General features: G+C 48.7%; 1 protein-coding gene across 1 annotated transcript in view; it reads right to left on the bottom strand.

Moving 5' to 3' along the window:
* Positions 1-27,792, bottom strand: part of LOC142297465 (uncharacterized) — a 159,888-nt gene that overhangs the window by 44,989 nt on the left and 87,107 nt on the right. The window contains exons 11-12 of the mRNA XM_075341691.1: positions 21,439-21,601; positions 10,547-10,684 (exon numbers count right to left, since the gene is read on the bottom strand). Of these exons, the coding sequence (XP_075197806.1) occupies positions 10,547-10,684; positions 21,439-21,601 (301 nt within the window). The remainder of the gene's footprint in view (positions 1-10,546; positions 10,685-21,438; positions 21,602-27,792) is intronic.

Below are 27,792 nucleotides of genomic sequence, written 5' to 3'. Positions count from 1 at the left end.
GCAGATAATATAGAATATACAGGAGTTTACCCCTCCGCTCAGCAGATAATATAGAATATACAGGAGTTTACCTCTCCGCTCAGCAGATAATATAGAATATACAGGAGTTTACCTTTCCACTCAGCAGATAATATAGAATATACAGGAGATTACCCCTCCACTCAGCAGATAATATAGAATATACAGGAGTTTACCTTTCCGCTCAGCAGATAATATAGAATATACAGGAGTTTACCTTTCCGCTCAGCGGATAATATAGAATATACAGGAGTTTACCTCTCCACTCAGCAGATAATATAGAATATACAGGAGTTTACGCCTCCACTCAGCAGATAATATAGAATATACAGGAGTTTACCCCTCCACTCAGCAGATAATATAGAATATACAGGAGTTTACCTTTCCGCTCAGCAGATAATATAGAATATACAGGAGTTTACCCTCCACTCAGCAGATAATATAGAATATACAGGAGTTTACCTCTCCACTCAGCAGATAATATAGAATATACAGGAGTTTACGCCTCCACTCAGCAGATAATATAGAATATACAGGAGTTTACCCCTCCACTCAGCAGATAATATAGAATATACAGGAGTTTACCCTCCACTCAGCAGATAATATAGAATACACAGGAGTTTACCTCTCCACTCAGCAAATAATATAGAATATACAGGAGTTTACCCTCCACTCAGCAGATAATATAGAAATATACAGGAGTTTACCTCTCCACTCAGCAGATAATATAGAATATACAGGAGTTTACCTTTCCGCTCAGCAGATAATATAGAATATACAGGAGTTTACCTCTCCACTCAGCAGATAATATAGAATATACAGGAGTATACCCCTCCACTCAGCAGACAATATAGAATATACAGGAGTTTACCCTCCACTCAGCAGATAATATAGAATATACAGGAGTTTACCCTCCACTCAGCAGATAATATAGAATATACAGGAGTTTACCTCTCCACTCAGCAGATAATATAGAATATACAGGAGTTTACCCCTCCACTCAGCAGATAATATAGAATATACAGGAGTTTACCCTCCACTCAGCAGATAATATAGAATATACAGGAGATTACCCTCCACTCAGCAGATAATATAGAATATATAGAATATACAGGAGTTTACCCTCCACTCAGCAGATAATATAGAATATACAGGAGTTTACCCCTCCACTCAGCAGATAATATAGAATATATAGAATATACAGGAGTTTACCTCTCCACTCAGCAGATAGTATAGAATATACAGGAGTTTACCTCTCCACTCAGCAGATAATATAGAATATACAGGAGTTTACCCTCCGCTCAGCAGATAATATAGAATATACAGGAGTTTACCCTCCACTCAGCAGATAATATAGAATATACAGGAGTTTACCTCTCCACTCAGCAGATAATATAGAATATACAGGAGTTTACCTCTCCACTCAGCAGATAATATAGAATATACAGGAGTTTACCCCTCCACTCAGCAGAAAATATAGAATATACAGGAGTTTACCTCTCCACTCAGCAGATAATATAGAATATACAGGAGTTTACCCCTCCACTCAGCAGATAATATAGAATATACAGGAGTTTACCTCTCCACTCAGCAGATAATATAGAATATACAGGAGTTTACCCTCCACTCAGCAGATAATATAGAATATACAGGAGTTTACCTCTCCCCTCAGCAGATAATATAGAATATACAGGAGTTTACCCTCCACTCAGCAGATAATAAAGAATATACAGGAGTTTACCTCTCCACTCAGCAGATAATATAGAATATACAGGAGTTTACCCCTCCACTCAGCAGATAATATAGAATATACAGGAGTTTACCCCTCCACTCAGCAGATAATATAGAATATACAGGAGTTTACCCTCCACTCAGCAGAGAATATAGAATATACAGGAGTTTACCCTCCACTCAGCAGATAATATAGAATATACAGGAGTTTACCCCTCCACTCAGCAGATAATATAGAATATACAGGAGTTTACCCTCCACTCAGCAGATAATATAGAATATACAGGAGATTACCCCTCCACTCAGCAGATAATATAGAATATACAGGAGTTTACCCCTCCACTCAGCAGATAATATAGAATATACAGGAGTTTACCTCTCCGCTCAGCAGATAATATAGAATATACAGGAGTTTACCCTCCACTCAGCAGATAATATAGAATATACAGGAGTTTACCCTCCACTCAGCAGATAATATAGAATATACAGGAGTTTACCCTCCACTCAGCAGATAATATAGAATATACAGGAGTTTACCTCTCCACTCAGCAGATAATATAGAATATACAGGAGATTACCCTACACTCAGCAGATAATATAGAATATATAGAATATACAGGAGTTTACCTCTCCACTCAGCAGATAATATAGAATATACAGGAGTTTACCCTCCACTCAGCAGATAATATAGAATATACAGGAGTTTACCTCTCCACTCAGCAGATAATATAGAATATACAGGAGTTTACCCCTCCACTCAGCAGATAATATAGAATATACAGGAGTTTACCTCTCCACTCAGCAGATAATATAGAATATACAGAAGTTTACCTCTCCCCTCAGCAGATAATATAGAATATACAGGAGTTTACCCCCCCACTCAGCAGATAATATAGAATATACAGGAGTTTACCTCTCCACTCAGCAGATAATATAGAATATACAGGAGTTTACCTCTCCACTCAGCAGATAATATAGAATATACAGGAGTTTACCCTCCGCTCAGCAGATAATATAGAATATACAGGAGTTTACCTTTCCGCTCAGCAGATAATATAGAATATACAGGAGTTTACTCCTCCACTCAGCAGATAATATAGAATATACAGGGGTTTACCCCTCCACTCAGCAGATAATATAGAATATACAGGAGTTTACCTCTCCACTCAGCAGATAATATAGAATATACAGGAGTTTACCCCTCCACTCAGCAGATAATATAGAATATACAGGAGTTTACCCCTCCACTCAGCAGATAATATAGAATATACAGGAGTTTACCTCTCCACTCAGCAGATAATATAGAATATACAGGAGTTTACCTCTCCACTCAGCAGATAATATAGAATATACAGGAGTTTACCCCTCCACTCAGCAGATAATATAGAATATACAGGAGTTTACCCTCCACTCAGCAGATAATATAGAATATACAGGAGTTTACCCTCCACTCAGCAGATAATATAGAATATACAGGAGTTTACCTCTCCACTCAGCAAATAATATAGAATATACAGGAGTATACCCTCCATTCAGCAGATAATATAGAAATATACAGGAGTTTACCTCTCCCCTCAGCAGATAATATAGAATATACAGGAGTTTACCCTCCACTCAGCAGATAATATAGAATATACAGGAGTTTACCCCTCCACTCAGCAGATAATATAGAATATACAGGAGTTTACCCTCCACTCAGCAGAGAATATAGAATATACAGGAGTTTACCCCTCCACTCAGCAGATAATATAGAATATACAGGAGTTTACCCTCCACTCAGCAGATAATATAGAATATACAGGAGTTTACCCCTCCACTCAGCAGATAATATAGAATATACAGGAGTTTACCCCTCCACTCAGCAGATAATATAGAATATACAGGAGATTACCCTCCACTCAGCAGATAATATAGAATATATAGAATATACAGGAGTTTACCTCTCCACTCAGCAGATAGTATAGAATATACAGGAGTGTACCTCTCCACTCAGCAGATAATATAGAATATACAGGAGTTTACCCCTCCACTCAGCAGATAATATAGAATATACAGGAGTTTACCCTTCACTCAGCAGATAATATAGAATATACAGGAGTGTACCTCTCCACTCAGCAGATAATATAGAATATACAGGAGTTTACCTCTCCACTCAGCAGATAATATAGAATATACAGGAGTTTACCCTCCACTCAGCAGAGAATATAGAATATACAGGAGTTTACCCTCCACTCAGCAGATAATATAGAATATACAGGAGTTTACCTCTCCACTCAGCAGATAATATAGAATATACAGGAGTTTACCTCTCCACTCAGCAGATAATATAGAATATACAGGAGTTTACCTCTCCGCTCAGCAGATAATATAGAATATACAGGAGTTTACCCTCTACTCAGCAGATAATATAGAATATACAGGAGTTTACCTCTCCCCTCAGCAGATAATATAGAATATACAGGAGTTTACCCCCCCACTCAGCAGATAATATAGAATATACAGGAGTTTACCCTCCACTCAGCAGATAATATAGAATATACAGGAGTTTACCCCTTCACTCAGCAGATAATATAGAATATACAGGAGTTTACCCCTCCACTCAGCAGATAATATAGAATATACAGGAGTTTACCCCTCCACTCAGCAGAGAATATAGAATATACAGGAGTTTACCCCTCCACTCAGCAGATAATATAGAATATACAGGAGTTTACCCTCCACTCAGCAGAGAATATAGAATATACAGGAGTTTACCCTCCACTCAGCAGATAATATAGAATATACAGGAGTTTACCCTCCACTCAGCAGATAATATAGAATATATAGAATATACAGGAGTTTACCTCTCCACTCAGCAGATAGTATAGAATATACAGGAGTTTACCTCTCCACTCAGCAGATAATATAGAATATACAGGAGTTTACCCCTCCACTCAGCAGATAATATAGAATATACAGGAGTTTACCCTCCACTCAGCAGATAATATAGAATATACAGGAGTTTACCCTCCACTCAGCAGATAATATAGAATATACAGGAGTTTACCTCTCCACTCAGCAGATAATATAGAATATACAGGAGTTTACCTCTCCACTCTGCAGATAATATAGAATATACAGGAGTTTACCTCTCCACTCAGCAGATAATATAGAATATACAGGAGTTTACCTCTCCACTCAGCAGATAATATAGAATATACAGGAGTTTACCTCTCCACTCAGCAGATAATATAGAATATACAGGAGTTTACCTCTCCACTCAGCAGATAATATAGAATATACAGGAGTTTACCTCTCCGCTCAGCAGATAATATAGAATATACAGGAGTTTACCTCTCCACTCAGCAGATAATATAGAATATACAGGAGTTTACCTCTCCACTCAGCAGATAATATAGAATATACAGGAGTTTACCTCTCCGCTCAGCAGATAATATAGAATATACAGGAGTTTACCTCTCCCCTCAGCAGATAATATAGAATATACAGGAGTTTACCTCTCCCCTCAGCAGATATTATAGAATATACAGGAGTTTACCTCTCCCCTCAGCAGATAATATAGAATATGCAGGAGTTTACCCTCCCCTCAGCAGATAATATAGAATATACAGGAGTTTACCTCTCCCCTCAGCAGATATTATAGAATATACAGGAGTTTACCTCTCCCCTCAGCAGATAATATAGAATATGCAGGAGTTTACCCTCCACTCAGCAGATAATATAGAATATACAGGAGTTTACCCCTCCACTCAGCAGATAATATAGAATATACAGGAGATTACCCTCCACTCAGCAGATAATATAGAATATATAGAATATACAGGAGTTTACCTCTCCACTCAGCAGATAGTATAGAATATACAGGAGTTTACCTCTCCACTCAGCAGATAATATAGAATATACAGGAGTTTACCCTCCACTCAGCAGATAATATAGAATATACAGGAGTTTACCCCTCCACTCAGCAGATAATATAGAATATACAGGAGTTTACCCTCCCACTCAGCAGATAATATAGAATATACAGGAGTTTACCTCTCCACTCAGCAGATAATATAGAATATACAGGAGTTTACCCCTCCACTCAGCAGATAATATAGAATATACAGGAGTTTACCCCTCCACTCAGCAGATAATATAGAATATACAGGAGTTTACCTCTCCACTCAGCAGATAATATAGAATATACAGGAGTTTACCTCTCCACTCAGCAGATAATATAGAATATACAGGAGTTTACCCCTCCACTCAGCAGATAATATAGAATATACAGGAGTTTACCCTCCACTCAGCAGATAATATAGAATATACAGGAGTTTACCCTCCACTCAGCAGATAATATAGAATATACAGGAGTTTACCCTCCACTCAGCAGATAATATAGAATATACAGGAGTTTACCTCTCCACTCAGCAAATAATATAGAATATACAGGAGTATACCCTCCATTCAGCAGATAATATAGAAATATACAGGAGTTTACCTCTCCCCTCAGCAGATAATATAGAATATACAGGAGTTTACCCCCCCACTCAGCAGATAATATAGAATATACAGGAGTTTACCCCTCCACTCAGCAGATAATATAGAATATACAGGAGTTTACCCCTCCACTCAGCAGATAATATAGAATATACAGGAGTTTACCCTCCACTCAGCAGAGAATATAGAATATACAGGAGTTTACCCCTCCACTCAGCAGATAATATAGAATATACAGGAGTTTACCCTCCACTCAGCAGATAATATAGAATATACAGGAGTTTACCCCTCCACTCAGCAGATAATATAGAATATACAGGAGTTTACCCCTCCACTCAGCAGATAATATAGAATATACAGGAGATTACCCTCCACTCAGCAGATAATATAGAATATATAGAATATATAGGAGTTTACCTCTCCACTCAGCAGATAGTATAGAATATACAGGAGTGTACCTCACCACTCAGCAGATAATATAGAATATACAGGAGTTTACCCCTCCACTCAGCAGATAATATAGAATATACAGGAGTTTACCCTCCACTCAGCAGATAATATAGAATATACAGGAGTGTACCTCTCCACTCAGCAGATAATATAGAATATACAGGAGTTTACCCTCCGCTCAGCAGATAATATAGAATATACAGGAGTTTACCCCTCCACTCAGCAGATAATATAGAATATACAGGAGTTTACCCCTCCACTCAGCAGATAATATAGAATATACAGGAGTTTACCTCTCCACTCAGCAGATAATATAGAATATACAGGAGTTTACCTCTCCGCTCAGCAGATAATATAGATTATACATGAGTTTACCTCTCCACTCAGCAGATAATATAGAATATACAGGAGATTACCTTTCCACTCAGCAGATAATATAGAATATACAGGAGTTTACCTCTCCACTCAGCAGATAATATAGAATATATTATTATTATTATTATTATTTATTTATAGAGCACCATTGATTCCATGGTGCTGTACATGAGAAGGGGGTTACATACAAAATACATGTACAAGTTACAGTAGACAGACTAGTACAGAGGGAAGAGGGCCCTGCCCTTGCGGGCTTACATTCTATAGGATTATGGGGAGGAGACAGTAGGTGGGGTGTAGGTGGGGCGGCAGCTCCGCACGGTGGTGGGGCGGCAGCTCCGCACGGTGGTGGGGCGGCAGCTCCGCACGGTGGTGGGGCAGTGAGGTCATTCAAGGTTATAGGCATTTCTGAACAGATGAGTCTTTAGGTTCCGTTTGAAGTTTGCAAGTGTAGTAGATAATCTGACGTGTTGAGGCAGTGAGTTCCAGAAGACTGGGGATGTTCGGGAGAAGTCTTGGAGACGGTTGCATGAGGAGCGAATGAGAGAGGAGGATAGAAGGAGATCTTGGGAGGACCGGAGATTACGTTTTGGAGTGTAGCGAGAGATTAGTTCAGAGATATATGGAGGAGACAATTTGTGGATGGCTTTGTAAGTCAGTATTAGTAGTTTGAATTGGATACGATGGAAGATTGGGAGCCAGTGAAGGGACATGCAGAGAGGAGAAGCTGGGTGGTAGTGAGGCGAGAGGTGGATCAGTCGGGCAGCAGCATTAAGGATGGACTGGAGAGGGGCGAGCGTGTTAGCAGGGAGACCACATAGGAGGATGTTGCAGTAGTCGAGGCGGGAGATTATGAGAGCATGCACTAGCATTTTTGCTAGTTTACCTCTCCACTCAGCAGATAATATAGAATATACAGGAGTTTACCCTCCACTCAGCAGATAATATAGAATATACAGGAGTTTACCTCTCCACTCAGCAGATAATATAGAATATACAGGAGTTTACCCCTCCACTCAGCAGATAATATAGAATATACAGGAGTTTACCTCTCCACTCAGCAGATAATATAGAATATACAGGAGTTTACCCTCCACTCAGCAGATAATATAGAATATACAGGAGTTTACCTCTCCACTCAGCAGATAATATAGAATATACAGGAGTTTACCCTCCACTCAGCAGATAATATAGAATATACAGGAGTTTACCTCTCCGCTCAGCAGATAATATAGAATATACAGGAGTTTACCCTCTACTCAGCAGATAATATAGAATATACAGGAGTTTACCTCTCCCCTCAGCAGATAATATAGAATATACAGGAGTTTACCCCCCCACTCAGCAGATAATATAGAATATACAGGAGTTTACCCTCCACTCAGCAGATAATATAGAATATACAGGAGTTTACCCCTTCACTCAGCAGATAATATAGAATATACAGGAGTTTACCCCTCCACTCAGCAGATAATATAGAATATACAGGAGTTTACCCCTCCACTCAGCAGAGAATATAGAATATACAGGAGTTTACCCCTCCACTCAGCAGATAATATAGAATATACAGGAGTTTACCCTCCACTCAGCAGAGAATATAGAATATACAGGAGTTTACCCTCCACTCAGCAGATAATATAGAATATACAGGAGTTTACCCTCCACTCAGCAGATAATATAGAATATATAGAATATACAGGAGTTTACCTCTCCACTCAGCAGATAGTATAGAATATACAGGAGTTTACCTCTCCACTCAGCAGATAATATAGAATATACAGGAGTTTACCCCTCCACTCAGCAGATAATATAGAATATACAGGAGTTTACCCTCCACTCAGCAGATAATATAGAATATACAGGAGTTTACCCTCCACTCAGCAGATAATATAGAATATACAGGAGTTTACCTCTCCACTCAGCAGATAATATAGAATATACAGGAGTTTACCCTTCCACTCAGCAGATAATATAGAATATACAGGAGTTTACCCTCCACTCAGCAGATAATATAGAATATACAGGAGTTTACCCTCCACTCAGCAGATAATATAGAATATACAGGAGTTTACCCTTCCACTCAGCAGATAATATAGAATATACAGGAGTTTACCCTCCACTCAGCAGATAATATAGAATATACAGGAGTTTACCCTCCACTCAGCAGAGAATATAGAATATACAGGAGTTTACCCTCCACTTAGCAGATAATATAGAATATACAGGAGTTTACCCCTCCACTCAGCAGATAATATAGAATATACAGGAGTTTACCCTCCACTCAGCAGATAATATAGAATATGCAGGAGTTTACCCTCCACTCAGCAGATAATATAGAATATACAGGAGTTTACCTCTCCACTCAGCAGATAATATAGAATATACAGGAGTTTACCCTCCACTCAGCAGATAATATAGAATATACAGGAGTTTACCCCTCCACTCAGCAGATAATATAGAATATACAGGAGTTTACCCTCCACTCAGCAGATAATATAGAATATACAGGAGTTTACCCCTCCACTCAGCAGATAATATAGAATATACAGGAGTTTACCCCTCCACTCAGCAGATAATATAGAATATACAGGAGTTTACTTCTCCACTCAGCAGATAATATAGAATATACAGGAGTTTACCTCTCCACTCAGCAGATAGTATAGAATATACAGGAGTTTACCCTCCACTCAGCAGATAATATAGAATATACAGGAGTTTACCCTCCACTCAGCAGATAATATAGAATATACAGGAGTTTACCTCTCCACTCAGCAGATAATATAGAATATACAGGAGTTTACCCCTCCACTCAGCAGATAATATAGAATATACAGGAGTTTACCCTCCACTCAGCAGATAATATAGAATATACAGGAGTTTACCCTCCACTCAGCAGATAATATAGAATATACAGGAGTTTACCTCTCCGCTCAGCAGATAATATAGAATATACAGGAGTTTACCCTCCACTCAGCAGATAATATAGAATATACAGGAGTTTACCTCTCCCCTCAGCAGATAATATAGAATATACAGGAGTTTACCTCTCCACTCAGCAGATAATATAGAATATACAGGAGTTTACCCTCCACTCAGCAGATAATATAGAATATACAGGAGTTTACCTTCCACTCAGCAGATAATATAGAATATACAGGAGTTTACCCTCCACTCAGCAGATAATATAGAATATACAGGAGTTTACCCTCCACTCAGCAGATAATATAGAATATACAGGAGTTTACCCTCCACTCAGCAGATAATATAGAATATACAGGAGTTTACCTCTCCATTCAGCAGATAATATAGAATATACAGGAGTTTACCTCTACACTCAGCAGATAATATAGAATATACAGGAGTTTACCTCTCCACTCAGCAGATAATATAGAATATACAGGAGTTTACCCCTCCACTCAGCAGATAATATAGAATATACAGGAGTTTACCTCTCCACTCAGCAGATAATATAGAATATACAGGAGTTTACCTCTCCGCTCAGCAGGGAGATGATGTGTAAGGCGAGGTCGGTTATTCTTCTTGTCGTCTCCTTCTTGTCCTCGTCCATGCTTGTTGGTCGCTCTCTGGATGGTCTCGGCTGCGGTTGTGCCGGGTCTTTATGATAGAGCTGGAGATGACAGGGGAAATCATCATTCGTACAGGTGACATTGGGAGATTCGGCTTCTCCGATTCTTTATGATGGTCACTTATTAGTGTGGAGGGAGGACATAAGATCAGATTTCTGCGGCTTCGCTCTGATCAGGACGACTCTTATAGACAGTAACACAGGACAAACAAACGAAGAATTAGAGAATTGAACAGGCGGCCACGGGAGGTAATAGGGGACGTCAGAGATAGAATAAGTGACCATAGGAGGTAGTTGTGGCACCCTGGCCTAGCCAGTTCGTCACAGATAACATACAAACACCCCCACCCCCATTAGACAGGGACACCAGCCAAACACAAATCCCTTGTTGCCTCCCTCCAGTGTCTGATGTCCACACCAGGTGGGGCGGAGCTAAGCGGTTGGCTCCACCCACCGAGGAGTTCACAGGCCTGGAGGCGGGAAAAGTGACAGAGAACAGTTGTGGAGAGTGAAGAGTGAGGAGTAAACACTTGGGTGTCTGGGTTTGTGGCCCAGGCACTGACAGCAAGGTTGGCAGACGGTGGTGGCCGTCTGCAGGAGTGGTGGAGCGACGCAGAACCGTAGGAGCGGGGTCGGGCGACGGCCCGCCGGTACCGACCAGGGAGCGAAGTGAAGCCAGCACACACCGGCAGGGCCATCGGACCCCGACCAGGCTTGGAGCCGCCGACAATAGTCAGATCCGAATGTTACTGGAACCCCAGGGGTTTCACAACAGCAAAAGTCCCGATTGAAGGCAACCGCCCACACCGTGAGGGTATACAGCTACCGCCTAAGGGGGCCAGAGCCTGCAGGCAAACTGGCTCCTCCGGTACCCATACACCGGTGAGCGGACTACCGTTGGGAATCCATAGTAGTCAGAAAGGAGAACATCAAGGTGCAGGGAAAGACAGCCGCCATCACCTGTGTCCCTCTCGTTACCGTGGAAGGCTCCGCGGGAAGTAGACGTCCGCGACAAGGAGCCATCAGCCCCGGAAGTGGTCGCACCTGAAGCCGTCCCGGCTCCGGCATTCCGCCCGGCCGTGGAAGAACCGGCCGCTGCTGGCCCGAAGGCCCAACCAGTGAGGTCAGCTAACCCGAAGTCCCCCGCCTCGGCTGAGGCTGCGCCGGGCCGCAACTGCAAAGCCGCAGTCCAGGCAATGTCATCACAGGACCCCCACGAAAGAGAACCGGTAGGGGCCGGTGTGGGTGCGGTCCAGCAGGGCCCGACCCGGGCGCAGGGGTCTGCCAACACCCCATACTGGGACAGGGAACCAAACCCGTTGGGCCGGGAGATTGCCGCCAGAGAGCAGCAGAGGGCCGAAGTGATGGCGAGGGTGATCCGAGAGAAAGATGCACTCCGTCATGCCACCTTTCGGGTGCGGGGTCCGGTGTACGAGGGTCAAGTCCGGCAGTTCGACCAACGGAGAGGGTTTGGCTTCATCTATGATCCGGGCCTGGAGGCCGAAGTATTCGTGGCCCGCCGCGATGTCAATTCACACCTCCCCACGGGCCATCCAGGTCGTGATCTGTTGCCAGGTGACCTGGTGATTTACACTCGCCACTGCGGGGAGAGGGGCTGGTTCGCCCTGAATGTTAAGCAGAGGATGAGCCGCGATGAGTAGATGCGGCCCCAGCCCCCTCCTCCTCCACCAAGCCGTCCGGACGTGGAGCAGGAAGAGGTCCTGGAGGAGTATGACCTTAAGTAGTGGCAGCGGTTCGCCGTTGCAAGCAGTTGTCCGCCGTTGGGGCCCTCAGCAGTTTGATTGAATGACTTTTAATGAACCGTGAACCTTCATCTGATTATCTGTGTGATTATTCCGGCCGTTGCCGGCAAGTTGTCCCCGGAGGGACCCTGTGTTTTACAACCTGCATGAGAGACTACTCATGGACATGGGCGAGAACTGGCAGGGCACCCACGAACTTGTGGGTTTGTAAATAAGTTGAGGGGTGATATTCCGTCGGAGCCGCCTCCGGAGAGGCAGATTGGAGGAAGGGACCGCAGCAGAGCAGGCTGGGGCCCGGCCACCACCAGGACCGGTGGCCATCCTCCGGAGGTCAGGGGTCCCCCAAAGACATGGGGTCCCCTGAAGTGACAGCCGGGTGCGAGTTACCGTACCCGTTCCCGCTCGGGCAGCCTGAACCTGGACTGGGGTCAAGGGGTGCTGCCCACTTCTTAGGAGCAGCATCAGGGCTAGGTTGCTTGGGTGGGAGAGCGGAAGACATCCGTCCGTCCGTCTATTATTAAAATGTTAAATATGTGCAACGTTCAAGTGTCCTAACAAAAAATGCGTATGTTTAAAATGTTTTACAAGGTAATTTATCTTTTTACAGTTGAAAAATAAAACCGGTGATGGACGGGCAGCCCGCGGACGGTCTGCATTTCACCAAGGGGGAATGTGGCTCCCTGGCCTAGCCAGGTCGTCACAGATAATACACAAACACCCCCACCACCCATTAGACAGGGACACCAGCCAAACACAAAACCCTTGTTGCCTCCCTCCAGTGTCTGATGTCCACACCAGGTGGGGCGGAGCTAAGCGGTTGGCTCCACCCACCGAGGAGTTCACAGGCCTGGAGGCGGGAAAAGTGACAGAGAACAGTTGTGGAGAGTGAAGAGTGAGGAGTAAACACTTGGGTTTCTGGGTTTGTGGCCCAGGCACTGACAGCAAGGTTGGCAGACGGTGGTGGCCGTCTGCAGGAGTGGTGGAGCGACGCGGAACCGTAGGACTGGGGTCGGGCGACGGCCCGCCGGTACCGACCGGGGAGCGAAGTGAAGCCAGCACACACAGGCAGGGCCATCGGACCCCGACCAGGCTTGGAGCCACCGACAATAGTCAGGGGTTTCACAACAGCAAAAGTCCCGATTGAAGGCAACCGCCCACACCGTGAGGGTATACAGCTACCGCCTAAGGCTAGAGACCAAAGGGCCAGCGCCTGCGGGCAAATGGGCTCCTCCGGTACCCATACACTGGGGAGCAGACTACCGTTGGGAATCCATAGTAGTCAGAAAAGAGAACATCAAGGTGCAGGGAAAGACAGCCGCCATCACCTGTCCGGGGAGAGACACTGCAGCCGGCTGCGGGACCCGTCCATCCAGCCGTTTGGTTTACCGAGGACTTTGTACCTTTCTTGCTGAGTGTACACCCGTGCCATCCGGCACCGCGCCGCGCTGTCCCTGCGACCCTGCACCTTACCGACCCTGCCTCCCCGTCACAAAATCACCAGGCCCCGGGACGACTGACCCCTACCCACGGAGTGGGAAAACAACATCCCAGCTGCTCCCTACCATCGCTCCCGGGATCCCCGTCACCAGCAGCGGTGGTGCCTATCTTCACCACGACCCGTGGGTGGCGTCACGGACTAAATCCCCCAAACCAACCACCCCTTTCACTCACGGGCGAGGAGCGCCGCTCGAGTCCCCGGATCCGGCCCACCGCTTGAGCCACCGAGCAGCCATTGCAGCAGCGCCGGACCCGAGCGTTAGTGAGCGCGCGGCTGCAGCGTCCTCCCCGCCCGCGACATAGTCAGCTCTCCATCAATGGAAAATGCTCAAAACGGAAACTGAATAAACATATAACTAGGATGATTTTGGAAAACTTGCACTCGCAGGGGGTTGGACCCGATGGTCCTTGAGGTCCCTTCCAACTCTACCAGTCTATGGTTCTTTGAAATGACACTGACACTGATGGGCTGATGGACAGTAGTATTTAATAGGTTATCAGCCATGAGCGTTGCTCCTACTGCAGAGTGTGACATTTATTCTTCTTCCATATCCGGATCCAGAGATCTGGATCATTTTATTCAGTGCAAATTTTTAGAATTTCTAACAAGTGGGTGTGGCTCCCAGGATTTTCTAAGGGCGTGTAAGGCAGTGGTTCAGTCTGTAGTGACAGTTGTAAGAGACTGACGTGTCTTCAGACGGTGTCGTGTAGCAGGGACCTAGCGGGTGAAGGAGAGTGGTTGCCAGGGAGGGTACGATGAGGTACCCCTGGAACCATAGCACCGACGGGGCACATGGCCCTAGGTCAGGCGAATGCTTCAGGCTACTGACAAATACCTGCACAGTGAGGGGACTTTCACAGACCTCACTGACCGAAGAGTCTGGGGGTACCAGCAGTAAAGAGAGAGCCAGGGACCATAACAGAACACCGACCCCACAGGGTTCACACTGCCTGCCATACAGAACAGAGACTGACGACAAACAGGAGGGGACCTATCAGATGCTCCAAGCCAATGGGATTTCTCAAACCAGTGAGAGGTGTAGGGAAAAGAATCCACCAGATTACCACACTGGCACTGGGACTACAAGGACCAGGGTGTTGTGAATTTTAGTTATGTTTTGGCTGCTGGGAGGCTCCCTCTGGTGGCCAGGAATGGTTTGGACAGAGACCAGGTGTGTTGTGCAGTGGGTGTTTCCTTTGCTAACTCTCTGCTTATTTAAATCCTGGTCTGATTGCAGGCTGTTGCCGGATGTCAGTTGTTCTTTGTATCTCCAGCCTGCTTAATCCTGCTCTACACCACATCTTCCCCAGGTAAGTGCTTGCTCTTTATTTATTGTCTGGTTCTTTTGTTTATCTGGGTTTGTCATTTGCTGTGGTTGGTTTCAGTTTATTTGCTTGCAGGGATCTTCCCCCTCAGTGGATTGTTGAGGAACTCCCTGCAGTTCTGTGTGGAGTATAGCTCCTTTGGGTCCATGTGTTTGTGGCTTGTTGACTTTGTTATAATTCTTGTTTTCTGTTCATTGGTATGACAAGGGCACCTGGTATAGGACGGAGTTCAGATCATGCGATCTGAGGGCCTTTTTGTACTATCAGGAAGTTGGTATTTTGCAGGGTTTTTCTCTGGCCACCATCAGTCCCTTTCCTGTCCTTTCCTATTTTAGTCAGCGGGGGCCTCACCTTTTGCTAATCCTGTCATCTACCTGTGTATTGTGTTTTTCCTATATCACCGCAGTCTTTGAATGTGGGGGGCTTGCTATTCTTGTCTATTTTCTGAGGCAGAGAGTTATTCATCTTTCCTACCTTTTAGGATAGTTAGTTCTCCGGCTGGGTTCGCGGTGCACAGGATGTTAGTTCACCCCTCGGCTACTTCTAGTTGTGATGGTTAGTAAGGGGATGGCGGCCAGATTAGTTGCCAATGCTCTTGTCACCTTTTGCCAATGATTTGTGGTGGTCTTCCATGGTTCCGGATCATAACACCAGGGGTCTGAACCAGTCGTCCTCAGTGAACCAGCATTACTACCGCTGTGAGTAAACACCAGTTGCGCTGCATTCCCATTGTGTGGTCTCCCTTTTTCTGCGTCAAACTTCATCATTTACCCTCATCAGCCCTACTTGCGGTGGGCCCAATATCCAGGTGTTACGTCACCACCGGAGTCCGCTCCAGCGACTTCTACTCCGATCGCCAGGTGACGCCGTGTTCCTGCAGTGGATGGTACTGGTGATGGGAAAGGAGTCGATGCCAGCGTCGCCGGTGGGCGCAGGCTCCGCTCATCCACTGGGCTGGGTTTCCTTGGGATCTGCAGTACCACTGGCTGACTATAGGTGGCGTGTGTCTTCAAGCTGAAGTTACCATCATTCAGCTACAGCCTATGGGAAGACACCACACCCTTCTTAATTCCCCTCCTGTCTGCTGACCACTGCCAGAGATAGTTCTGTATTCCTGGTTCCTGTCCCGTCCTGTTCTGTTTAGTGATTCCTGTGTGCTGACTTCTGCGTGTTTTCTGACTACCCTCCTGCCTGCTGTTTTTGTACCTCGCTGCCCGATCCGGATTTGACTCCTGCTTTGTGTTCCGTTTACGTCATTGCCTGCCGATTCTGTCCCTGTTCTTCAATTCCTGGTTTGACCCTGCCTGACGACTACTCTATTGGACTGCTGAAGTCGACAGGTGTAACGCCTGGTCCCACCAGACCCCGTGGGGGGCGCGCTCCCTCACATTTGCCCAGTCCCAGCATGGCACTCCCGGTCATAGCCCCAGGCAGCGACGGCCTTCCTCTTACTGGTCCCATGGCTCTGCAGGCGCTGCCCCTGGTCCGAGTCCTGCTGTACATCCTGCTCCCAGGCCTGCTGCAGCCTCTTCCTGTCTCCCGTCCTCACACAGAATTGCAGTAAGTGACTCTAGGCTGCGTACGAGGCCACGCCCCCTTTCTTAAAGCGGTATGCCCCGTTTTCTGGAAGTGACCTCAGAGGTCACCTGTTACCTTATGGGTATTTAGGTTCACCTCCCCCGGCAGCAGGCACCCGGGCAACGCTTCTGTCGCGGGCGGAGGAGGGGACGCTGCGCTCTCCCTCTGCTCGGGTCCGGCTGCCGCGGCTTCTGCTGCTCGGTGACTCGAGCGATGTGCCGGATCCCGGGGACTCGAGCGGCGCTCCTCGCCCATGAGTGAAAAGGGGGATTGATTTTGGGGATTTATTGTCCGTGACGCCACCCACGGTTGTGGTGATTGTGTGGACAGCACCGCTGCTCTGTATGGGGATCCGGGGAGCGGTGACAGGGAGCAGCTTTGTTGTTATTTCTCCCCTCCGTAGGTAGGGGATTGATTGTCCCAGGGCCCAGTGATGGGGTAGGGATGGATGGCAGGCCGGGTGCGGGGCCTGGTGAGGTGCAGGATCGCGGGGGCAGCGCTGTGCCGTACGGCACGGTGGTACTCACTCAGCCTGAGACGTTGACACAGTTCTCGGTAAAACACACGGCTGGAAAGACGGTTCCCACGGACGGCTGCTGTTGCTTTTCCCCGGTAGTTAACGGTGACTGTCTCTTTCCCTGCACCTAGTACTTCTGTTGGTTGCGATGGGTTCCCACCGGTAACCCGCTCCCCGACTTGGATATGGGCTGGAGGAGCCCCTCTTTGCCCGCAGGCGCTGGCCCTGAGAAACTGGTGCCTTGGCGGTGGCGGTGTCTCTCTCGTACGGTTGGACTGTTGCCTTCAATCGGGACTTAGTTGTTTAGAGACCCGGGGGTCCCCTTCACTGACGGATTTGGCAAATTCACGGCGACTTCTAGCCTTGCCGGGATCCGAAAGGCCCCTGCCGATGGTGCTGGCTTCTCCTTGTGTACCGGTCCGGTACCGCCGGGCCACCACCCGTCCACGGTCCTCACGGCAACTCCGATAGGCCACTCCTGCAGTCGGTCACCGCCGTCTGCTAACCTTGCTGTCTCAGTCCGGGGCACACACCCGGACTCACTTCAGGCTGCTCTTTTACCACTTTCCTAGCTTCACTCTACCTCCTTTCCCTTCCTCCTCCAAAACTTAACTGCCAGTTTTCCCTCCTCCAGGACTGTGAACTCCTTGGTGGGTGGAGACCAACCGCCTGGCTCCACCCCCTGGTGTGGACATCAGCCCCTGGGGAAGGCAACAAGGATTTCTGGTCTAGCTTAGGTGTACCTAACCGGGGTGTAGGGTGTGGTGAGGTCATTACCTGTGACCCCTGGGTTGCCCAGGGCGTCACACTTCCATTAGAGCTTTGCCAGTGTCCAGACCCTTTTGTGCGGTTATCTGTTATCTGTGCATTTGATACCTGATTCTAATCCCTTGTCTCACCGTAGTGCCATCCGTACCATTCCGGCTGTGGACGTCACCGCTCATACCTACTTTGGACGTCACCGTGCCCTACCTGCCGTGGACATTATCTGTGCCATACCTACTGTGGACGCCACCTGCTGTGAACATCTCCGGTGCCATTCCCGTGTTCTGCCGGCTGCGGACGTCACAACCTTGCTACACCTGGCCTTACAGAGACTCCTACTACTGGTTCCTGGCTGCCGTGCATTTAGGCCTTCTCAGGGGAGTCCGGTGCACGGTCCAGTGGGTCCACCTCCGGACACTCGCAGCTCCTCGGTGAGCGTAACAACAGGTAGTGATCTCTGGGGCCCTGTGTAATTCCAAATCCCTGTATAGGGGTTAAAGGGTTTCAGGGTTCTAGGGGGTCCTGCTTGGTGAGTGGCTTCCCTCTAGCCTATCCATTACAGCCCATCTGTGTCTGTGGATCCAGGCAGGCTTTACACCAGGCTGCCATCATCACCAGCCCAAGTGGCGATAGACTGTGCAGCGGCGGCTCCAACTACTTAGCTGCAACCCGCAAGTGGCGTCACGACATTAACTCTCTAATCTTCCCTGCATATAATCCCTTTTCAAGCGAATCCCAGGGTCACGGAACCGGACATTGGCCATTACACACCCGTGACACAGCATCCCCGTACATATACGGCCCGGGGCAGAGTACCCCATAGCCCTGGGACGGGTCAGACACATGGTGAGGTTTTAATATAAGAGAGTGTAGGTACTGTGCCGATTGGATACATCTTGTTATGGTGGGATGGCTTTATGCTTTTTTTGATCAAAAACAGTGTTTACTAAGTACCCTATGTTTATTTATATGCATTATTCTTATAATTAGTTACAGCAGGGTATATGTTTGTATTATTTTCAGCTTTGGTTTTTATATGTCTTATAGTCAGTGTGAACATGAGCTTACAAGTTACATGTGCACCAACTCATACTCCGGCTCACTTTTTTTTTGTTTTCTTTTGGGTCAAACTGGTGCATGGACAGGACCGGACCGGAGCACAGACCAGTGCAGGGACCTGACCACACAGTGGATCATACCACAGACTGGACCGGAGCACAGACCAGACCATAGACAAGACTGGAGCATGGACTAGGTCATGGATCAGTGCAAGGCCAAGAGCGCAGATGGGACCATAGTGTCGCGGGCGGAGGAGGGGACGCTGCGCTCTCCCACTGCTCGGGTCCGGCTGCGGCTGCTGCTGCTCGGTGGTGGCTCGAGCGGTGGGCCGGATCCCGGGGACTAGAGCGGCATTCCTCGCCCGTGAGTGAAAAGGGGATTGATTATGGGGCTGTATTGTCCGTGACGCCACCCACGGTTGTGGTGAGGTTGTGACACCACCACTGCTCTGGACGGGGATCCCGGGAGCGATGACAGGGAGCAGCTTTGTTGTTAGTTCTCCCCTGCGTGGGTAGGGGGTTGGTTGTCCCGGGGCCCAGTGATGGGGTAGGGATGGATGGCAGGCGGGTTACGGGGCCTGGTGAGGTGCAGGGTCGCGGGGGCAGCGCTGTGCCGCACGGCACGGTGGTACTCACTCAGCCAATGATGAGGACACAGTTCTCTGTAAAACACACGGCTGGATGGACGGGTCCCACAGGCGGCTGCGGTGTTGTTTCTCCCGGCAGGTAGATGGTGACTGCCTTTCCCTGCACCTATGTTGTGTAATGGTTCCGATGGGTTCCCACCGGTAACCCGCTCCCCAGCTTGGATATGGGCTGAAGGAGCCCCTTTTGCCCGCAGGCTCTGGCCCTGATAACTTTAGCCTTGGCGGTGACTGTGTTTCCCTCTCTCGGTTGGACGGTTGCCTTCTGTCGGGACTTGGCTGCTGGGAAACCCAGGGGGTTCCCTTCGCTAATGGATTTGGCATATTCACAGCGACTCCTAGCCTTGCCGGGGCCCTGCCGGTTAGTGCTGGCTTCTCTTTGCGTACCGGTCCGGTACCGCCGGGCCACCGCCCGTCCACGGTCCTTACGGTAAACTCAGATAGGCCACTCCTGCAGACGGTCACCACCGTCTGCCAACCTTGCTGATCCGTCCGGGCCACACACCCGGACCAACTTCAGGCTGCTTAACTGCTACTTTACTCCTTCCTCTATCACCTCCAAAACACTATCTCTCTCCACTCCTCAACTCATCTGCCTGCTTTTCCCGTCTCCAGGATTGTGAACTCCTCGGTGGGTGGGACCAACCGCCTGGCCCACCCCCTGGTGTGAACATCAGCCCCTGGAGGAAGGCAACAAGGGTTTTTGTCTGACTTCGGTGTGCCTGACCGGGAGTGTGGGGTGTGTGGGTGTTGTTCTCTGTGGCCCCTGGCTTGTCCAGGGCGCCACAATAGCACTGACTGGAATATAGAACCGATAAGAATGGAGGATGGAGCAGATCATAGAACAAATCAGACTATAGAAAGGATCGGACCGGAGTATGGACTGGATCTGTGCATGGACCAGACCATAGAACGGATCAGACTGTAGAACAGATCAGACCAAAGCACAGACCGGATCAGAGCACAGACCGGATCGGAGCACAGACCGGATCGGAGCACGGACCTAACCGCAAAACAGATCAGACACGAGCATAGACAAGATCGGCGCAGAAACAACACCAGAGCAAGGACAAGACAACGGGTCAGATCGGACCGAAGCACGGCCCGGACCATAAAATGGATCGAACCGGAGCACGGACCGGACCATAGAACGGATCGGACCGGATACCGGACCATAGAACGGATCGAACCGGAGCACGGACCGGACCATAGACCGGATCGAACCGGACCATAGACCGGATCGAACCGGAGCACGGGCCGGACCATAGACCGGATCGAACCGGACCATAGACCGGATCGAACCGGAGCACGGGCCGGACCATAGAACGGATCGAACCGGAGCACGTACCGGACCATGGAACGGATCGGACCGGAGCACGTACCGGACCATGGAACGGATAAGACCGGAGCACGTACTGAACCATAGAACGGATCGGACCGGAGCACGTACCGGACCACAGAACAAATCAGACCGGAGCACGGACAGGACCATAACACGGATCGGACCGGAGCACAAACCATAAATCGGATCGGGCCAGACCATAGAATGGATTGGACCAAAGTACGGACATGACCGGAGCTCGGATCGGTTTCAAATACAAAACAGAAGAGCCGCTTCCACAAACGTCTTGTGCTGCCATCACCTCACCTCACACCAGAGCCAGGGTCCCCTGTACAGCGGCTGACACCAGAGACAACAGCATAATGGGTAGAGCTCAGCTGAGAAGTGGTGATAAAGGACCTGTGATGATGTCACAACCATGTGACCATAATAGGCGGAGTTCAACAGAAGTGAAGTAGTGGTGAAGTACCTGCGGTGACATCACGACCATGTGACCATAATGGGCTGAGCTCAGCATAGAGGAAGTGGTGCTGAAGGACCTGTTGTGACATCACGACCATGTGACCACAGTAGGTAGTGATGGGCAGTCCGGCTCTTTTTGATGAGCCGGCTCATTCGGCTCGGCTCACCAAAAAGAATCGGCTCTTTCGGCTCAAAAAACGGCTCTTTTTTAAAAAAAAACCCTCTGCTACACCTTGTGGTGATGCAGAACCTCCCCTGTACATTGGGAGCCTCATTCTACCCTTGTATGTATCTAGTGAAGCAGTAAAAACAGTTTTTAGCATTATTGTTTCCGTTTCCTCAGATTGTCAGCTCTTCTGGACAGGGCCCGCGCTCCTCTTTTATGTGGTGTTTTTTGTACATGTCCTTTCTACATTAGTCAGTGCTCTGATATGTGTCGCTCCTACAAAAGACTATAATTCCTGAAAATAAAGGCGAGCTGCAATTACTGTACTGCCTGTCACTATATGTGCAACACACACACTGTACACACACACTGTACACACACACTGTACATACACACACACTGTACACACACACTGTACACACACACACTGTACACACACACTGTACATACACACACACTGTACACACACACTGTACATACACACACACTGTACATACACACACACTGTACACACACACTGTACATACACACACACTGTACATACACACACACTGTACATACACACTGTACACACACACTGTACATACACACACACTGTACATACACACTGTACACACACACTGTACATACACACACACTGTACATACTGAACACAAAGGACACACATACACACATTGTACACACACACTGTACATACACACATTGTACACACACACTGTACATACTGAACACAAAGGACACACATACATACACACATTGTACACACATACAGTACGCACACCAACATATGGAAGCATGGGATACTGAATAGCAAAATCAGTTCTTTTCAACACAACCTGGAACAGAAATGTTTAAATGCTAACATAGCATGGGTCCACCTTCTGCTGGTGGTGCACAGCACTACAAATCCCAGCAAGTGGAACACAATACGGCAATGCAACACTAGTTACATACCAACTTTTTTAACAGTTAAGTGACAATAAATGTCATTGAGGTAGTATTGCACATAAAACAAATGTATAGAGGTTGTCCTGACTAACATTGATGGCCTGGCCTTATTATAATAGGTAATCAATGTGTGATGGCTGGAGGGCGGATGTGCGGTATCTAGCCGCTGTCACTACATACAAGATGGAGCACCTTCATAACGGCAAATCTGGCCAGCATTAAGAACAGCTGATCATCCGAGGTGTCGGGTGCGGCCCTACAGCAATCACACATTGATCAACTAAAGCAGAGGTGAGGAACTCCAGGTCTGGAGGGTGCAGGTCATGTGTTCAGGATTTCCTTATGGTACTGTCACACTGGTGGAGGATCTCCTCTGGACATGCCTGTAGTCCAGGCGAGGCAGGGGGCTATACTTTGTATGGCTCCCGTCATGTGTCAGAGCACTATTGCTGCGTCACACTGGTGGAGGATCGCCTCTGAACATGCCTGTAGTCCAGGCGAGGCAGGGGGCTATAGTTTGTATGGCTCCCGTCATGTGTCAGAGCACTATTGCTGCGTCACACTGGTGGAGGATCGCCTCTGAACATGCCTGTAGTCCAGGCGAGGCAGGGGGCTATAGTTTGTATGGCTCCCGTCATGTGTCAGAGCACTATTGCTGCGTCACACTGGTGGAGGATCGCCTCTGAACATGGCTGTAGTCCAGGCGAGGCAGGGGGCTATAGTTTGTATGGCTCCCGTCATGTGTCAGAACACTATTGCTGCGTCACACTGGTGGAGGATCGCCTCTGAACATGGCTGTAGTCCAGGCGAGGCAGGGAGCTATACTTTGTATGGCTCCCGTCATGTGTCAGAGCACTATTGCTGCGTCACACTGGTGGAGGATCGCCTCTGGACATGGCTGTAGTCCAGGTGAGGCAGGGGGCTATACTTTGTATGGCTCCCGTCATGTGTCAGAACACTATTGCTGCGTCACACTGGTGGAGGATCGCCTCTGAACATGCCTGTAGTCCAGGCGAGGCAGGGGGCTATACTTTGTATGGCTCCCGTCATGTGTCAGAGCACTATTGCTGCGTCACACTGGTGGAGGATCGCCTCTGAACATGCCTGTAGTCCAGGCGAGGCAGGGAGCTATACTTTGTATGGCTTCTGTCATGTGTCAGAACACTATTGCTGCGTCACACTGGTGGAGGATCGCCTCTGGACATGCCTGTAGTCCAGGCGAGGCAGGGGGCTATACTTTGTATGGCTCCCGTCATGTGTCAGAACACTATTGCTGCGTCACACTGGTGGAGGATCGCCTCTGAACATGCCTGTAGTCCAGGTGAGGCAGGGGGCTATACTTTGTATGGCTCCCGTCATGTGTCAGAACACTATTGCTGCGTCACACTGGTGGAGGATCGCCTCTGAACATGCCTGTAGTCCAGGCGAGGCAGGGAGCTATACTTTGTATGGCTCCCGTCATGTGTCAGAGCACTATTGCTGCGTCACACTGGTGGAGGATCGCCTCTGAACATGCCTGTAGTCCAGGCGAGGCAGGGGGCTATACTTTGTATGGCTCCCGTCATGTGTCAGAGCACTATTGCTGCGTCACACTGGTGGAGGATCGCCTCTGAACATGCCTGTAGTCCAGGCGAGGCAGGGGGCTATACTTTGTATGGCTCCCGTCATGTGTCAGAACACTATTGCTGCGTCACACTGGTGGAGGATCTCCTCTGAACATGCCTGTAGTCCAGGCGAGGCAGGGGGCTATAGTTTGTATGGCTCCCGTCATGTGTCAGAGCACTATTGCTGCGTCACACTGGTGGAGGATCGCCTCTGGACATGCCTGTAGTCCAGGCGAGGCAGGGGGCTATACTTTGTATGGCTCCCGTCATGTGTCAGAGCACTATTGCTGCGTCACACTGGTGGAGGATCGCCTCTGAACATGCCTGTAGTCCAGGTGAGGCAGGGAGCTATACTTTGTATGGCTCCCGTCATGTGTCAGAGCACTATTGCTGCGTCACACTGGTGGAGGATCGCCTCTGGACATGCCTGTAGTCCAGGCGAGGCAGGGGGCTATACTTTGTATGGCTCCCGTCATGTGTCAGAGCACTATTGCTGCGTCACACTGGTGGAGGATCTCCTCTGGACATGCCTGTAGTCCAGGCGAGGCAGGGGGCTATACTTTGTATGGCTCCTGTCATGTGTCAGAACACTATTGCTGCGTCACACTGGTGGAGGATCGCCTCTGAACATGCCTGTAGTCCAGGCGAGGCAGGGGGCTATACTTTGTATGGCTCCCGTCATGTGTCAGAGCACTATTGCTGCGTCACACTGGTGGAGGATCGCCTCTGAACATGCCTGTAGTCCAGGCGAGGCAGGGGGCTATACTTTGTATGGCTCCCGTCATGTGTCAGAGCACTATTGCTGCGTCACACTGGTGGAGGATCGCCTCTGAACATGCCTGTAGTCCAGGCGAGGCAGGGGGCTATACTTTGTATGGCTCCCGTCATGTGTCAGAGCACTATTGCTGCGTCACACTGGTGGAGGATCGCCTCTGAACATGCCTGTAGTCCAGGCGAGGCAGGGGGCTATACTTTGTATGGCTCCCGTCATGTGTCAGAACACTATTGCTGCGTCACACTGGTGGAGGATCGCCTCTGAACATGCCTGTAGTCCAGGCGAGGCAGGGGGCTATACTTTGTATGGCTCCCGTCATGTGTCAGAGCACTATTGCTGCGTCACACTGGTGGAGGATCGCCTCTGAACATGCCTGTAGTCCAGGCGAGGCAGGGAGCTATACTTTGTATGGCTCCCGTCATGTGTCAGAGCACTATTGCTGCGTCACACTGGTGGAGGATCGCCTCTGAACATGCCTGTAGTCCAGGCGAGGCAGGGAGCTATACTTTGTATGGCTCCCGTCATGTGTCAGAACACTATTGCTGCGTCACACTGGTGGAGGATCTCCTCTGAAGATGCCTGTAGTCCAGGCGAGGCAGGGAGCTATACTTTGTATGGCTCCCGTCATGTGTCAGAGCACTATTGCTGCGTCACACTGGTGGAGGATCGCCTCTGAACATGCCTGTAGTCCAGGCGAGGCAGGGGGCTATACTTTGTATGGCTCCCGTCATGTGTCAGAGCACTATTGCTGCGTCACACTGGTGGAGGATCGCCTCTGAACATGCCTGTAGTCCAGGCGAGGCAGGGAGCTATACTTTGTATGGCTCCCGTCATGTGTCAGAGCACTATTGCTGCGTCACACTGGTGGAGGATCGCCTCTGGACATGGCTGTAGTCCAGGTGAGGCAGGGGGCTATACTTTGTATGGCTCCCGTCATGTGTCAGAACACTATTGCTGCGTCACACTGGTGGAGGATCGCCTCTGAACATGCCTGTAGTCCAGGCGAGGCAGGGGGCTATACTTTGTATGGCTCCCGTCATGTGTCAGAACACTATTGCTGCGTCACACTGGTGGAGGATCGCCTCTGAACATGCCTGTAGTCCAGGTGAGGCAGGGGGCTATACTTTGTATGGCTCCCGTCATGTGTCAGAACACTATTGCTGCGTCACACTGGTGGAGGATCGCCTCTGAACATGCCTGTAGTCCAGGCGAGGCAGGGAGCTATACTTTGTATGGCTCCCGTCATGTGTCAGAGCACTATTGCTGCGTCACACTGGTGGAGGATCGCCTCTGGACATGCCTGTAGTCCAGGCGAGGCAGGGGGCTATACTTTGTATGGCTCCCGTCATGTGTCAGAGCACTATTGCTGCGTCACACTGGTGGAGGATCTCCTCTGGACATGCCTGTAGTCCAGGCGAGGCAGGGGGCTATACTTTGTATGGCTCCCGTCATGTGTCAGAGCACTATTGCTGCGTCACACTGGTGGAGGATCGCCTCTGAACATGCCTGTAGTCCAGGCGAGGCAGGGGGCTATACTTTGTATGGCTCCTGTCATGTGTCAGAACACTATTGCTGCGTCACACTGGTGGAGGATCGCCTCTGAACATGCCTGTAGTCCAGGCGAGGCAGGGAGCTATACTTTGTATGGCTCCCGTCATGTGTCAGAACACTATTGCTGCGTCACACTGGTGGAGGATCGCCTCTGAACATGCCTGTAGTCCAGGCGAGGCAGGGAGCTATACTTTGTATGGCTCCCGTCATGTGTCAGAGCACTATTGCTGCGTCACACTGGTGGAGGATCTCCTCTGAAGATGCCTGTAGTCCAGGCGAGGCAGGGAGCTATACTTTGTATGGCTCCCGTCATGTGTCAGAGCACTATTGCTGCGTCACACTGGTGGAGGATCGCCTCTGAACATGCCTGTAGTCCAGGCGAGGCAGGGGGCTATACTTTGTATGGCTCCCGTCATGTGTCAGAACACTATTGCTGCGTCACACTGGTGGAGGATCGCCTCTGAACATGCCTGTAGTCCAGGCGAGGCAGGGGGCTATACTTTGTATGGCTCCTGTCATGTGTCAGAGCACTATTGCTGCGTCACACTGGTGGAGGATCGCCTCTGAACATGCCTGTAGTCCAGGCGAGGCAGGGGGCTATACTTTGTATGGCTCCCGTCATGTGTCAGAGCACTATTGCTGCGTCACACTGGTGGAGGATCGCCTCTGAACATGCCTGTAGTCCAGGCGAGGCAGGGGGCTATACTTTGTATGGCTCCCGTCATGTGTCAGAGCACTATTGCTGCGTCACACTGGTGGAGGATCGCCTCTGAACATGCCTGTAGTCCAGGCGAGGCAGGGGGCTATACTTTGTATGGCTCCCGTCATGTGTCAGAACACTATTGCTGCGTCACACTGGTGGAGGATCGCCTCTGAACATGCCTGTAGTCCAGGCGAGGCAGGGGGCTATACTTTGTATGGCTCCCGTCATGTGTCAGAGCACTATTGCTGCGTCACACTGGTGGAGGATCGCCTCTGGACATGCCTGTAGTCCAGGCGAGGCAGGGGGCTATACTTTGTATGGCTCCCGTCATGTGTCAGAGCACTATTGCTGCGTCACACTGGTGGAGGATCGCCTCTGAACATGCCTGTAGTCCAGGCGAGGCAGGGGGCTATACTTTGTATGGCTCCCGTCATGTGTCAGAACACTATTG

Source organism: Anomaloglossus baeobatrachus, chromosome 3 (assembly GCF_048569485.1).
Source record: "Anomaloglossus baeobatrachus isolate aAnoBae1 chromosome 3, aAnoBae1.hap1, whole genome shotgun sequence".
Lineage (NCBI taxonomy): Eukaryota > Metazoa > Chordata > Amphibia > Anura > Aromobatidae > Anomaloglossus > Anomaloglossus baeobatrachus.
The sequence above is the reverse complement of the archived record's forward strand: the minus strand, read 5'-3'. Positions and strand labels throughout refer to the sequence as shown.